The sequence below is a fragment of the Notolepis coatsorum genome (assembly GCF_963971535.1).
Source record: "Notolepis coatsorum genome assembly, chromosome: 18".
Taxonomy (NCBI): domain Eukaryota; kingdom Metazoa; phylum Chordata; class Actinopteri; order Aulopiformes; family Paralepididae; genus Notolepis; species Notolepis coatsorum.
Window position 1 is genome coordinate 65,611,140 of NC_140182.1, and position 16,022 is coordinate 65,627,161.

Consider the following 16,022-nt stretch of genomic DNA (forward strand, 5'->3'; position numbering starts at 1 on the left):
CCGGCATGTCATTTATCCAATCGGGTGCATTCCACGTGGGGAAATTGGAAATTCACATGATGAATTGAAAATGGGGGACCCTGATGTAAACAAGACTAAAATCTTTCTCTGGTCTGGTCACAATACCTTAACAATTGTGTGTATTGAGCTGTACTGTATTGTACCCATTCTGCAATCTAATACAATTTTCAATCAATCAAAGGGAGGGGATACAAGCACGCAACATGTAAATAACATTCATTTTGGACCTGCACATTTCTTTTAATGATACATTCATTGGGGAGGAGGAAGCAATACTTTTATTCTGTATCTTTCTAAAAGCTCTGTGAATGTATTATTAAGAGTAAATGTTATATATAGCACCTTTAACTTTTTAGCAGTTAATTTTATAATTTTTCCAGTGCATGCCTTGTTTAATTCCTTCACAGTGGATGATTATCTTGAAAGTGAATTGATGCGCTGGACTGGAACGGTTATTTCCTTTGATTATGCCATCAGTTTCTTGCAGTCAGAACCACCGATGTCACTAAACTCCCCAAGGCCACCACCAGAGCTCCCAGCAGGAACTTCCATGAGATTCCCTGAGACACAGAGTGACACAGGTCAAAATCCACTTAAATTACAAGTCGCAGTCATTAAAGGTGTAACTATGTTAGGAAAAGTTCTGGCTTACAGACGGCTTCTTTTTAGAGGGAATTAGGAACGGCGCAATGTTGTCTCCAAGCAACTGGGGGGGTTTAGCCTTCCACTTCTGGGTATCTTTGCCTCCTGATTGCCTTTTCACAAGTTTAGACAACTCCACGTGGATTGCCTGAGAATGGGAATCAAGAAACAAAAAGTTTTTCGACATTATTCAACACAAAGATATGAATCAACATAAAAAGTAAGGAAAAGCAACTATTGTCACAACATGTCATTTAGAGCAGGGCCTTGACAAAAGGCTGTAGTGTTGGGAGTTGTCCACTAGATGGCAGCACAGGTCTTGCTAAATGTAACCCAACTTGTCTAGAATGGTAGCCAGTGTTTTATTAGCTCCAAGAGTGACATCTACGAAATAAATATCCCAATTCTCCTCATGAACTTTCTTCAACCAGCTTCAATGAGTTTTATGGACAATATGCCACGCAAAGGGCATGCCATTACTTTTTCTAGGCTTCCTTGTGAGTCTTCATTAGAAGTTGTATTTTAATGAGGAAAATGCATCAATACCCTTTGAGGCAATTAGCATATCTTTTCTTATGGAGTTTTTATCTGTTGCATCAAACAATACTCATTTGACGCAGCTAAATCAAGTATCTTTCTAAATGTGTATACGCCATCAAGAAAAGGGTGTAATTACCAAGGCAGTGGATATTTTAGTTTGTCTAGACAAGGCTAGACTTCTTCAAGGCTGGCAGGGTGAACTGTAGCTCAGGTCAAGTGGGGTAGAGGCAATATGATTATAAAATGTGTGGGTTGGCAAAAGCAAGTGCCTTAGCAAGTTTATTCCAGAGGATTTATATAAAAAAAAAAAAAAAGAGAGAAATACTGTCCTCTGCTTACAATACTTCAGTCCTCCTAATACAGAACACACATCGGGTCTGATCCGCTTCCCAGTGAGTGGATTTCACATGAATCTAATAGTTTCTGGATGAGTTCCTTTTTACGGGACCATGAATGTTTCTGTCCGGCACCACAATATGAAGTAAGCAGATGGCAGTGGTGATGTTTAAATTTTATTATTATGACATTATTTTAAGATAATGCCTGCATTGTATGAGAGCAGAGGTTCCCAGACGAGTCTAATCGGTGCTCAGGTGGAGGATCTGGCAGACTGCGTTGCCCACATGAGCAAGACGGAACAGGCCTCCTAAAAAAAAAAAGCAGTGGAAATAATACACTGCGATCACCGTAGGCACATCTCGCTTAGTTTCCCAGATTAACATGTTTGTTATTTTAAACCGGTGCGAACGGACCGATGTTACAGACGCTGATAAACATTTATCCGTGTTGTTTCTTCCGTGGCTCGTTATATCCTCATGGTTTTCAGGTAATTCTGTCTCGCAAGAAGGAAGGGAATGTTGTTGTCAGTGTAAGCGTGCTGTGAGAGACGGTACATGACAAAGCCTAATGCCTGAAGGGCATGACTAGTCCTTACACAACAGGCAAGGAATCTTCAGACTGTCGTCAGGCAAAAACCTCATATCTCCTCTTATTTGGGTAATTTTCATGTTTTAATTTTTTATTTTAATTTGACTTCAATTGAATGTTTACATTGTTCTAAATCTTGTGAGTGAGCAGGTTTACTGACCCTATAGGGACCAGGAAATCCATTGAACATACATTTGTGTAACTCCCCCACACCCCCTCCGACAGCAGTGATAATCTCGTAGGCCCGTGGCATGTTTTTACTGAGGAGACCACTGTAATGAAAACACAAATTAGTCACTCAACATTAATTTGGGGTGGCAGGGAGATGGGTCTGATTGGCTAATGATTTCAGGGAGCCATTTCAGATTGACCTTTGCTCTGTGTGGGCGGGGGTGCGGGTGGGATGGATGAGTTTCACAGACACAGGTGGTGAGAGGACAAATATGCTCACCTTGGTCGAAGGCTCCAATTTCAAGGCCTTTTTCAGTAACTCCATTGCGTCTCTGTACTCGCCCTGGTCTGACAGGAGCTGAGCGAGACAAAAAGAGAGGTATTCTCAATGTTACATAGTTCATCCATTCTACATTCACACAACATCCACACACACACACACACACACTCACTTTAAACATTCACTTTACACACTTTAACACCTTTTAAGACCTATTACACTGTATGTTATCTATTTATTCTTACACATTTGCACTACCTCTTTTACCTCATTTTAGCATTTTAGCTTTGTATATATTGTATATATTGTATATTTTGTATAGTGTTTGGTGTTTATTCTTTTAACTTTTTACAGTATGAAGCACAATCTCAGGGGGCTCATACAGAACCAAGCATTTCACTGTAATGTACATGTACCAATGTGACAAATAAAACAAAATGTGAAACTTGAAACTTGAGGATTAATGCTGAAATACACAGACATTTTGAAAACAGATTATACTTGAATACTATGATATACATGATACAGCTCAGTATAATGTGTTAAAACGTTAGAACATGTAATCGTAAGGCCAACTGGAAGCCGCCATAGCATGGATGTCATTTAGCCTGGTTATTGATTGAGGGCCCTGTGAGGTATTGTGTGTTAATAACTCTTATATAATACATTGTGAATTAATCAGATTATCCTTATATACCTTATTTGTGTTAAGTAATGTGTTAGTTACACACTGAATCTACTCTCAGACTAAAATGTTTCTTTCAGTGGAGAAAAATCTTTGTTGGTTATTAATGTCAAGGTTTATTTGTAGAGCCCCAAATCACATTACATGTCTCAATGAGCTTCCAAGTCCCTGACCTTTAACCCTCTGTGGGAAAAATATCCCACAAAAACCTTAATAGGAAAAAAAGAGAAGAACCCTCAGGGATACAGACCCTCATCTGCATCTTTGTTTATTTTTATATTCAGATCAAATTTTATTGCCTAAAAATGATTGTCTTTCTACTATTACCCTGCCCATACCTGTACCCCCACCCCCATGCTGCTATGATGCCCAAATGTCCCCCAAGGGGATCTTATCTTATCTCATATCTTTCTTATCTTATCTCTTTCTTATCTTATCCTATAATGTAAAATGTTTATGTTCCCTCACAACACATTGATCATTCTATTCTATTGTATAGTATTGGCTTGGCTAGACTTGCTGGGAAGTGTGTGTTCATATTTGCCTTGGTGGCACTAGTGCAAGAATAAGGGCATCAATAAAGGAATATCTTATCTTATCTTATCTTAACTCTCATGTGCTTGTCCCTATGCCCTATGCGGTAAATCGACGGAAGTATCACTCCGCAAGTCGTCACAGGGAGTATATAAAACCTCCCGGAACAATCTTCGTGTCTTTTGCCGGAATCTTCAGAGCCAGCGGTCATGCAACAAAATCCTCCCCAGCAAATGAGGTCCTGTGCGCAGTTTGAAACGATGGTGTGTAAGTACTGTTTATAGGCAATTGTTGGCCATATTATAGCATTTGTTCAGTTTCCAACAGTCTATAGTGTTTGTGAGAGGTTTTTCCAGAGATTCTGGTAATATTTTCCACTCTAAAAGCTTGTTTCTAAAGTAGCGATGTGAACTGTGATATCACCCAGGAATCAACGCTTGCTTGAGCTCACGCTACGCGCCGACGCTCTTTGCCGAGGTACAATTGACGTATTTATTTAGCGAATGCAATGTTTTCAAATAGCCACATTGGTGTATTTAGTTTATTCATTACTGGGTCATATTCTATAATATATTTCATTTTATCGGCCCAGAACGGCCGATGAGTGTGACCGGGTTGCTGCGGCCTGCATGCCCAGAGATGAACCTTCCAGCTGGCAGGCCTGTATTAGCTGAGCTAACATGGGAGTTAGCTCAGCTAATACAGGCCTGCCAGCTGGAAGGTTCATCTCTGGGCATGCAGGCCGCAGCAACCCGGTCACACTCACTAGCGCTGGCTAACAACAAGGCTAGCGCTGGCTAACAACAAGCTAGCCAAAGTCCCAGAGCTTCAGACCACCCCCCTCCCCCTATGCCCTCTGCAGAGAGGCTGATGGCATAGAGGAAGACAAGGCTCTAGGAAGAGAATGGGGTAAGTTTGAATACAAATTTTAACACACACATTAAATTATTTTATGAATAATATGTAAAAAAAAAAAAAAATTTAAAGGGGAACTATTTTACTATTTCTTTCACTATTTGGGCACTTTTACACAATTCCTGTGAGTTTATGGAACACCTCTGTAATTTTGTATTTTTTTTAATTCATTGTTTTGTATTTCTAATCAAGTCTTCAAAAACAGCATTTTTCTACCTCAAGATCTTAAGCCGTTTTGAGCCTGGGCTCCAACCACAATGGTAAACCACTGCCTCGCCTGAACATTATCATGCAGCGGTGTCTCTCTGACATCACAAATCAGCACATTTTCAGATGACTCAGTTCAGTGAGGGTGAATATTGTGAGAGGAGAATTGGAAGAATGCGCCAATATGAGAATTAGAGACATAGATCATATTAATATAAGTCCACATAGCTAGGAAACAATGCTAAACACTGAAAAAGGCCATTTATAAGATAGTTCCCCTTTTAAAAAAATATCGTTTCACTGTTCTATATTGCCAACAAGATTGTCTACATCCCATCCACTCTAATTCTGTTCCCAAGTAAGGAAAGTGCTTGAAAATTCATTTTTATCTTCAAGTTCAATTTCAACAAGTTCAAGTGCAACTTCATATGAAGAATAATAACAATAATAATGATGATAATCATACACACATTATTTTATATAATTGTAAAACCCTAGTTGTTAGCTTCAAAATGGTACCAAATATGAGTAACTAATAATCACAAACCGATACGTTCAAGTTCATGAATATTCTAACTGGGCCAGTAGTTGCAGGAGGGTTAACACTTTAACTCCTTCCCCGCCATGCTCAAGTTGCCGAAGACGCCGTAACTCGTCTTTGATATCAATATTTCAAAAATCTGTGATCGGAATCATATTTTCCATCCGCAGCCTTCACACACAGTTCAGAGCTCCTCTCAATCCTCTAGCGGTTCAAGAGCGCCATCTGGTGGCCGATCGGCAGAAGCGCCAAACAGGAAGTGATGTGGCTGAAGTGCTGTTCACCCATATTACTTCCGGCCACTCTCTATAGCTCCCGCGACTCCATCTTGACACAATACATAGCGATCCGTTGCCAATAACTCGATAAACAACATGATTTGGACAACATGGAAATGGACCGGGTATTTTTACATCCCATAATGGAAAACTGTCTACCCCACGCTGATGGCCCAACGGCCCGCGGAGACTGGGGTGAGTTTTAGCATGTAATATTTCCGTGTTCGACACTAACTGCTATGATGAACATTTGACCCACATTAGATGAATGGTATAACGCTGCCCACGGAATTATAAACGCCCCCTCGCCCATCCGGTCAACATCAGATGACGTGTAGTAACTTCCAGAAGTCCGTCCAGTTGGATTTTTTTATATCGCGCCGATTGCTCTCAAACTGTATTTGATCATCAATATAATGCATTTGGGGCTATAAATCACGTTCTGGAGAAAGCTGCAGAAAGAGATGAAAACATACTTATACTTTAGATCATATTTTAGTATGAATATGTGAATGAAAAAGTTTAACGTTCATACACCCTGAACAATACATATAGGACATTGAATGGGCCCTAATAATGGCAATTTAGCAATAGAATTTAAAAAGTTATAGCCCTGCAAAGAAGGGGAACTTCTCCATAGACAAATAGAGCTGGCAACCTATGGTATATCATGAATTTAGCCTTAGGCAATCAAAGTGTTAAGGGCAATAACTCTCTAATAATAATGAGAGATACCTCTCCAACAAGGCAGATCAGATAAAGCTCCATGGTTGCCATGAGCTCTCGCTGCCAGGGTGGCAGGCTAAGTCCTCACCTTGCCTGCCCTGAACAAGGCCCTGACGTTGTTGGGGTCAAGGACCAGGACGTCGCGGGTGGTGTGAAGAGCGTTGTCGTACTGCTCCAGCTTCAGCTGAGTGGTGGCCAGGTTGTTGAGACACTTCACCCTGTAGTCCTGCACCTCCTCCTCCTCCACCACCACCGCCTCCTCCTCCTCTTCCTCCTCCTCCTCCTCTTCCTCCTCTGCCACCACTCCATCACTGTCGCTGTCTGCGGGGGGAGGTAAACAGGCTCTCACACCTACGTCTTTGGATATATCCTGTGTGAACGCCACGGGGTCAGAGGCTCAGTGTGTGCACACACACACACGGAGAGACAGATGCACACACACACACACACACACACACACACACACACAGGTGGAGGAAAGACTTGTATTTGATGTACTGGAGAAGGGTGGTGGCTACCGTGTGTGTGTGTACATGTGAATATGTGTGTGTGCCTCACATTCACCCATTCACTCACACACTGATGGCAGAGGCGACCGTGCAAGATGCCGACCTGCTCATCGGAAGCAGTTAGGGGGTTAAGTGTCTTGCTCAAGGACGCTGCCGGGAGGAGACAGAATGGAACCGTGAACCTTCCTGATTACCAGACGACCTCTCTCTACCTCCTGAGCCACTGTCGCCCCACTTGAGGTATTACACTAAGAGGAGTTGTTGTTAGCAGATCTATGTTAGGGTGGTGATTAGGGCAGAGAGGCTCTACTCCAGGCCTCTCAGGATGTCGAACAGGACTGTAAAGTTGCCATGTCTGGCTCGTATCAAGGTGTAAGTCTGCTGTCATAAGAACCTGTTATCTGGGGCGGCTGGGTAGCGTAGAGGTCTTAAGCACTCGCCTACCACCACAGAGACTCTAGGTTCGATAGTGGTAGCTCCAGCTTGGTCATTCGTCCCTGGCAGTGTTTGCAGGTGGGAAGCAGGTGGGAAGCCGGTGGGCTATGAGTCCTGGTCATTGCAACAGCGACTCCTACTAGTCGGTCGGGGCGCTTGTTCAGCAGGGAGGGGATCTGGGGGAGATCGCGTGAACCTCTCCCAATGAATCTCCTCGTTGTCAGGTTGAAAAGAAGCGGCTGGCGACTCCACATGTATTGGAGGAGGCATGTGATAGTCTACACCCTCCCCAGACCGATGGTAGGACAGACCGCAACGCAACCACGAAGGGAATTGGCATAACGACTAAATTGGTGGATGCCCTTATGGCTTCACGGCATGCGTTTCTATGGGCTCGAGTAGCCGCATTAAATGTAATAATTAATTATTGTAATCCTAAAACGATGCAAAGTAAACGCAATAGGATGATTAGAGTTCAAACGTGTCTATAGGTCTAACGGCGGGTTTGACGTCACTGCTATCTCTTCCGAACTGTTTTCGACGGCCTCTCATCTCTTCCGGTAAACCTATGATCTTCTTTAGCCGTAATATGATCCTCATTTGTTAAGTGGCACAGTGAACTGAACCGCCGGGGCCGTCATCATTGATACATTATGAAACAGTCCACGCTCCTCTCCTCATCCACTCGTTCAGTCTCCTCACCCCTGTGGGTCCGACCGGGGTTTTCGGTGATTAAAGTGATTAAGGAGGTGGAAATAATACAGAGAGTTGATTGGTTTTGATTACGGTAAAATTTTAAGCAATGCGTTTCTCGCGACGGTCGCCGCGGACGGAGCGTGGCGCTGCATTAGGACGGCGCGATTAAGCCGCAAGGTGGACCGGCGGAGGGCAGGGAACTGTTATGTCATCGAGTGCTGGAAATGTGGAAATGTTCCCTCTCGAGTCTCCGAAGAACACTTGTTTGTCTGAGTGTGACAGTGAGTTGAAGTGTGTGTGTGTGTGTGTGTGTGTGTGTGTGTGTGTGTGTGTGTGTGTGTGTGTGTGTGTGTGTGTGTTTTGAATGATGTATAAATATATTCTTTATTTTCACTTTCTGTGTGCGAGTGCTGCCTGCATCAACTGAATGAATCCTTGTTGTAGTCAAACACACTTGGCAGAATAAGATAAACTTAAAGGGAAAATCCACCCTAAAACAGAATTTACACTGTGCTATTACCAATGGTCTCTGATAATCGATCAATATCTATAAGACAGCTGTCTCCTAGAGCATCCAGACGTGAATCTGTGATGTCACTGAGTGAGTTGGGTCATTGACAGTGAACTAGTGTCCGACTTTGTGAGTTCATGGGAATTTTTGTTTGAGTTTGACTGAAATGCACAGGGCATACAGCTCTGAACCAGAACATTTAATTTCAAACCTTTATTTAATCCTTTCACTACCACACTACAGAAGGTTAACCTTTCACTACCACACTACAGACGGTTACACGTCTGTAGTGTGGTAGTGAAAGGGTTAAGCTTATGTAGTGTGGTTGTGAAAGGGTTAACCTTCTGTAATGTCGCAGTGAAAGGGTTAACCCTTTGGTAGTGTGGTAGTGAAAGGGTTAAACTCAAAAGGCAACTGAGGTTTCGCTCATTTACAGTCATGTCGAGTGACCCCCCCCCCCCCCTTTAAGCCTGACTCGGATATAATAATGCAGGACTTAAAGGAAAACTCCAACATTTTGGGAAATTTGCTTATTTGCCATCTACCCTGGAGTTAGACAAGAAGATACATACCTTTTTTCTTCTCTGTGCATGCAGTAGGAGTAGGAAGACATGCACCGTTAGCCTAGCTTAGCGTCAGTCACTGGAAGTAGGTTCCTCCATTAGCCTAGTTCCCAACATCTTCCTACTCCTACTGCATGCACAGAGAAGAAAAAGATATGCATCTTCTTGTCTAACTCCAGGGTAGATGGCAAATAAGCTAATTTCCCAAAATGTTGGAGTTTTCCTTTAACTCCGAAGTCTTTATTTGGCATACAACGACATGCAGTGATGGGCAGCACACACACACAGGAACACACACACAAATGCACTGTTTTTAGGGTCGCCGATGCGCTTAAGCTCTGCGCTTGACCCATCCCATCGTCCTTCCCCCCAAGGGCAGCCGGGAGCAGACAGGGCGTCGGCGAGGTACCGCGCCCGGGGACCAATCCAAGTGCTACTGCCTGTCTTCGTCAGGGACGCGACAGCGTCAGCGATCTGCTGTGCATATTTTTCCATTGGGTTTCTCTTATCGGGGGGGGGGGGGACCCTTGCGAGCACGGGGAGAACATGCAAACGCCACACAGAAAGGCCTGGGAGATACCCCACCTGGGTACCTGGCATCGCGGAAACCTGGTCCCCAAGCAGGAATCGAACCCTGGACCTTCTTGCTGTGAGGCGACAGTGTTAACCACTACACCACCGTGCCGCTCGATATGGCCCTATCTCAAACCCTGCACCCTCTTTTCTTGATCCTCCAATCATAACATAGTAGTGACATAGTAACCTGACTCGGATATGGCCCTATCTCAAACCCTGCACCCTTTTTTCTTGATCCTCCAATCACATATGTTGTGATTTGGGTTTTGATATAGGTGAGCTGGCCTCACCCCTGGTGCGTGTGGTCAGCACGTCCAGAGCCATGCAGTAGGCCCGGGCGGCCATGCCGTACTCCTCCCTCTGGAAGTGGAAGTTCCCGCGCTCGCGCTTCTGGTTGCCGATGCGGATGCGGTCCGGAATGGGCAGAGTGAGAGGGTCCCGCTTCTCCCTGATGAGCAGGAGCTGCAGCCGGTACAGTAGAGGGGCCCAGGCTGGGAGGTCAGGCTCCCTGGAGGACACACACACACACACACACACACACACACACACACACACACACACACACACACACACACACACACACACACACACACACACACACACATACATACATACATACATACATACATACATACATACATGCATACATACATACATACATACATACATACATACATACATACATACATACATACATACATACATACATACATACATACATACACACACACATAGATACATACATACACACACACACATACATACAGACATACATACATGCACACACACATACACACACACACACACACACACACACACATACATACATACATACATACATACATACATACATACATACATACATACATACATACATACATACATACATACATACATACATACATACATACACACACACACATACATGCACACACACACATACATACATACATACACACACACACACAAACATGCACACACATACATGCACTCACGCACATACGCACACACATAAATACAGTACACATACACACATATACACACACATACATACACACACACACACACACACACACACACATGTACACACACACATACATACACATACATGTACACAGTGGAGGTTATTCCATGACAACACGTGAAACACAAATTCACTCATAATTATTAGTAATTTACATATATATATATATATATATATATATATATATTTTTGTATTATTATTATTATAATTTTTTATTAGAAATGTTTTCCTCTGTAAAAAATGGCCAAGTGACAGCTCTGAGCTCTCTGATCAGGCCTGCAGTGCTCCATAACTGCAGTAATGCAAGCTGTCAATCACTCAAGTGTAATTTTCCCTGCACGGGTTGATCTTTTTATTCTATTATCCAATCAAAATAGGCTATTTGAGTCATCTAAGCCCCGCCCGTGCAACTTTGCGCACGCTACTCACGAACGCAGGTTGAATGATTGAGACTCAATCAGAGAGGAGCTGCGCGACATGGCATAGACCACTGCACTTCCGCGTTACATGGAGCTTGTGAGGAGGAGGGGGGCGGGGGGACGAGAACGCGAGGGAATCAAATGAATGCGCTGCCTTCCCCCCCGAACCTCCCATGAGGTCAATTGTTTACACTTTCCATGGGATAAAAGAACGTGTCTCGAGTCGAGTCGGACTTGTCACGATGGAGAAGCTGCAATATTCAATGGAAGATGAGATCGGTCACTGCTTTGGCTGTTGTGTGGTGAGTGGATTTAAAATATATATATATATTTTACAGTGATTATGAATTAATTGGCCCGCTGTGGCCTTGCGTGTGTAATACACCAACACGGTTCCCGCGGGCACTAGGTAGCCCCCAAGGCAAGGACCACATGAGTCGCCCGCGGCAAGCCTTGCGTTTCTAATCAAATATTAATATCGCCGCGGGGAGGGGGGGGCATAATCCCACGGGACAATGCATTGGGATCTTGTGTCCCCAACTTCTCCTCTCCTCTCTCCTCTCCTCTCCCTCTCCTCTCTTAGGTAGGAATTGAAAATGGGGGACCCTGATGTAAACAAGACGAAAGTCTTTCTCTGGTCTGCAGCCCCTTAACAATTGTGTGTATTGAGCCGTACTGTATTGTACCCATTCTGCAATCTGTTAAATAAAGTTTTCATTCATTCATTGTCCTTGTGTTACATAAAACCCATCTGTGGCCTCGTGCAGAGGAAGGTGGTAAATACATGTTAGATATTCCAATGTACAGTTTTGCTGTACCATTGACTCAGAATGGTCTGTTTTATTGAAATCGTCACAGCAGTATAGTTTGTTTATACTTCAGAAGTATGATATTTAAACATGGTCCCCAAAATGAATGGAAGCGAATGAGGAGCCTGACACCTGGGAGGAATGGGGGTGTTGCAGCCTTGGGGATGTTTTAAAAATATAATTTAATATATAATATAATATAATAATTTGTGCTTCACCAAGAAATTTGGTCAGCAGCCGCCACTGGTACATACACATACACACACACACATACATACACATACATGTACATACACATACACACATACGCACACACACATACACACATACATACACATACACACACACATACACGCACACACATATACATAAATACAGGGCCGCCTGGGAGAAATGCGAGGCCCTGTGCGAGATTTAAACGCGAGCCCCCCCCCCCCCCCCCCCAAAAGGTAAACAAAAAATAATAATAATAATTTCATACAGTCAACATATTCTTAAATAATAGCGCTGCCCGAGGCTGGGCATGATACAGTCAACATATAGCAAGAGAGAGAGCGAGAGAGAACTCCCGTTCTACAGTCAATATACAGTGTACAGAGAGAGAGAGAGAGAGAGAGAGAGAGAGAGAGACACATTGGAAAGAAATTGAAATGCTATTTGGCCCTAAACAGAGAGTACACAGTGGCAGAATACCTGAGCACTGTGACTGAAGATCCTTGACTAGGTACAGACTCAGCAAGCACAGCCTAGCCATCGAGAAAGGCCGCCATAGGCAGACTGTGTGTGTTAGAAAGAGAGAGAGAGAGAGAGAGAGAGCATGTGTGTTTGTGTGTTAGAGAGAGAGAGCATGTCTGTGTGTCGTGTGTGTGTGTGTTAGAGAGAGAGCATGTATGAGAGAGAGATAAGCAAAGATGAGCCCCTAAAGGATATTCAACTTTTAATGGAAGAACAAAACAGAAGGAAAAGATAACTTCACAAAGGCAACATGAATATACATATATCCAAAAGGACAAAGATCAACACTTAAATCCAAAGAGAAGAGGGTCTATACCAGAGAAAACAAAGTAGCAAGGAGCCAATGGCCGACATCAGCTAAATAGGCTAACTGCAAATAGAGTAGCCAGGTACTGACACCAGGTCACACACAGCTTTGGCCAACGCTACCCAAGCTACACAAACGACCAAGACAATTCACACACAGCACATGTCGTATCTCCAAATGTTGTGAAGTAACATATGTTTTGCCTGGAAAAAAACATTGTTATTAACAAAACATTCGGGAGGGGAAGGAAGGAAGAGTGGGGTAATGTCCAATGGACATCTTACCTGCACCAAGGAACGCAGGGCGAAAGGCCGCAACACAGGTCTCCACGTTGACGAAAGGCCTCTCGCTGGCGGGACAAAAAGAAGCTATGGCCGGAGCCTTGTCATGGTGCAGGCCCGACTACATCTTCTGTCAAAGATGATGTCGTAGTCAGAGTGCCAGGGCCCCCTGCTATTCTCACGGCTAATGTCAATGGTCGTAGCACAAGTTAACAGCTAACTCTAGGCTAACTGATAGCATCAAACTAACGTTCCCAGCCGAGCGCAGCCGGCAGCTAACGTCATAGCTAAACAGCTAACTGGCTAACAGTTAGCTCAACCCGGCTATCGCTAACCATTAGCTAACGCAGAAGCAAGCTATGCGGCTACCACTGAAAAACTGTACAACGTGAGAAAAGCAATACAGGTGCTGACACCAGGCCACACACCGTTAGCTACTAGTACTACAACAGCTAGTCGGCCCGTTTGGCTCCAGAGAGAGAGAGAGAGAGAGATCCACGGCGGGAATAGAATAGAGTGCATTAAAAACTCACCAAACGTCCAAGAGGATGGAGACAACCGCGTGGAGTTGACGAAGTTCATCTGCCGAACGACCATCCTCTTCATCTTGGCATAACAATGCTGCACGCGCTGTCTCTAGGTTAGCTAACGCTAGTTAGCCTTTAGCTAAGCTAGCTACTAGCCGACATCATCATGGCTATATCCCGACTGAACCACACGTTAGCACTCAATATTATAACGTAGCTAAAGCTAACTAGCTGTCCCTGTCTTTAGCCGGGATGGCTAGCCTGACTGAACTGTCTAACATGCAACAACTTTCATCTTCAGTCCATCTGCCGAACGATGTCCTCTTCATCTTGGCTGGCATAACCTCCAATGCTGCACACGCGAAATAGTCAGACGCTAGTGATAGGTCGGTCATGAGCGACTCGTTCATAAGAGCCGATTCATTGCCGTGAGCGTGAGTCGAATCGCTCACGTCTGGCAATGAGTCGGTTCACGCCCCCCCCCCGGCACGCACACAGACACACACAATGAACTCAACAGACGCTACCTTACCTGTAACCCCTCCCCTCATTGAAACCAATTCTGCTGCCTGCAGAGCCTCACAGCTGCCTGCAGAGCCTCAGAGCCAGGAACAAGTCAGACACATTCTACAAACGTGTCTAATGTGAAATATATAAGCATATAAGCAAAACTAGATTTTAGGTCTGTGATGAAAAAGGGCCTCGCAGGAAGGGGGACCTCGCAAAAAAAAAATAAAAAATTATAATTTTTTTTTTTTTTTTGTGCGAGGCCCCCCTTCCCGCGAGGCCCTGTGCGACCGCACTGCTCGCACACCCCCTGAGGCGGCCCTGCATAAATACATACACACACACATATATACACACACACACACACACACAAACATGCACACATGCATACATACATACACACACATATACACACACATATACACACACACATACAGACACACACACATATGCTGCACGTCAGAATACTTGTCAGTGCATTTCTATTCATAATACAATGCTGCGTGTCAGAATACTTGTCATTGCATTTGTATTCATAATACAAAGGACCTCACAAGGGCCACTTATTTTGTTTCTAGATACCTCACATGAATTAATAAAAAGTGACTGATGATCAGATAAAAGGAAATTAATAAAAGCTTCTTCGCCAAAAGCGAACGATCAGAAAACACAGTGCTAACAAAGGGCTTCATCATGATGGTGTTTAATTAAGCCTTAAGGTCCCACTATAGGGGGACCCTGCTTTTCTTTATCATAAATCGATCAATAGAGACTGTATTAGATCCCCAATTATCATATCATGGGGTATCATTGGAAAGCCACACTCATTGGCTACAACCCTGTGCAAAGATTTTCGAGATCGCCAAATGATTGACGCAGTGGGCGCGCGCGATTTTTTTGACCTTTATTTTATTATTTTAGCGTTTTTACAATGCCCTAACCCCTAATTTTTTATTTTATTTAGGTAGTACAGCAGCACACACACACACTCACACACACAGCACTACGGGGGATCATTTTTAACTGACTTACTCTTAATCATTGACAAAGTGACAAAGATAAAGAAGGAAATACTAAAATAAAAAGACCACAACAAGTATATTGCTGCTCCACTAGTCTAGACCACTTTACTCCAATGAACGGATTCTGTCGGGGCAGGTAGCGTTATTTCGGGGAAATTGATATCTATAGTCTGGTATATTTTTCGTCCATGAAAAATGGAGGCTCTAATTATTATTATTCATAGAGACTCTCGAGCAATAATAATTATTACAGCCTCCATTTTTCGTGGACGAAAAATATACCAGACTATACTGCCCTGTCAAGGCAGACCGCAGTAACTCAAAAAAAGTCAGAATTGAGTTATGAGTGAAATTGAACTTGTCAATAAATGTTTTATCTTGTGACCAAGTTTCAGATGTTAATGTCGCTCAGTTTTGGAGATATGGGGTTTTAAAAACTGCAGTAACTACAAAATCACACTCAAAAACCAGGCAGACCGCAGTAACTTCCAAACAGTGAAAAATGGCTTTAAAGTGTTTTGACTTGCCATCCAAAATGTGTTATAGGTAGATAGATGATAGTACCCAGATTTAACATGTATTAATGAAGTAATCTTTAGGCATACAAAAATATGACATAATTATTTTAATTAA

General features: G+C 43.4%; 1 protein-coding gene across 1 annotated transcript in view; it reads right to left on the reverse strand.

Moving 5' to 3' along the window:
* Window positions 1–494: 494 nt before the first annotated feature.
* Window positions 495–16,022, reverse strand: part of fkbp16 (FKBP prolyl isomerase 16) — a gene marked incomplete at both ends in the record, with an annotated part of 143,750 nt that continues 128,222 nt past the window's right edge. Inside the window, 5 exons of the mRNA XM_084335223.1 lie at window positions 495–581; window positions 674–811; window positions 2,582–2,659; window positions 6,556–6,761; window positions 10,048–10,265. Coding sequence (XP_084191349.1) covers window positions 495–581; window positions 674–811; window positions 2,582–2,659; window positions 6,556–6,761; window positions 10,048–10,265 — 727 coding nt within the window. The remainder of the gene's footprint in view (window positions 582–673; window positions 812–2,581; window positions 2,660–6,555; window positions 6,762–10,047; window positions 10,266–16,022) is intronic.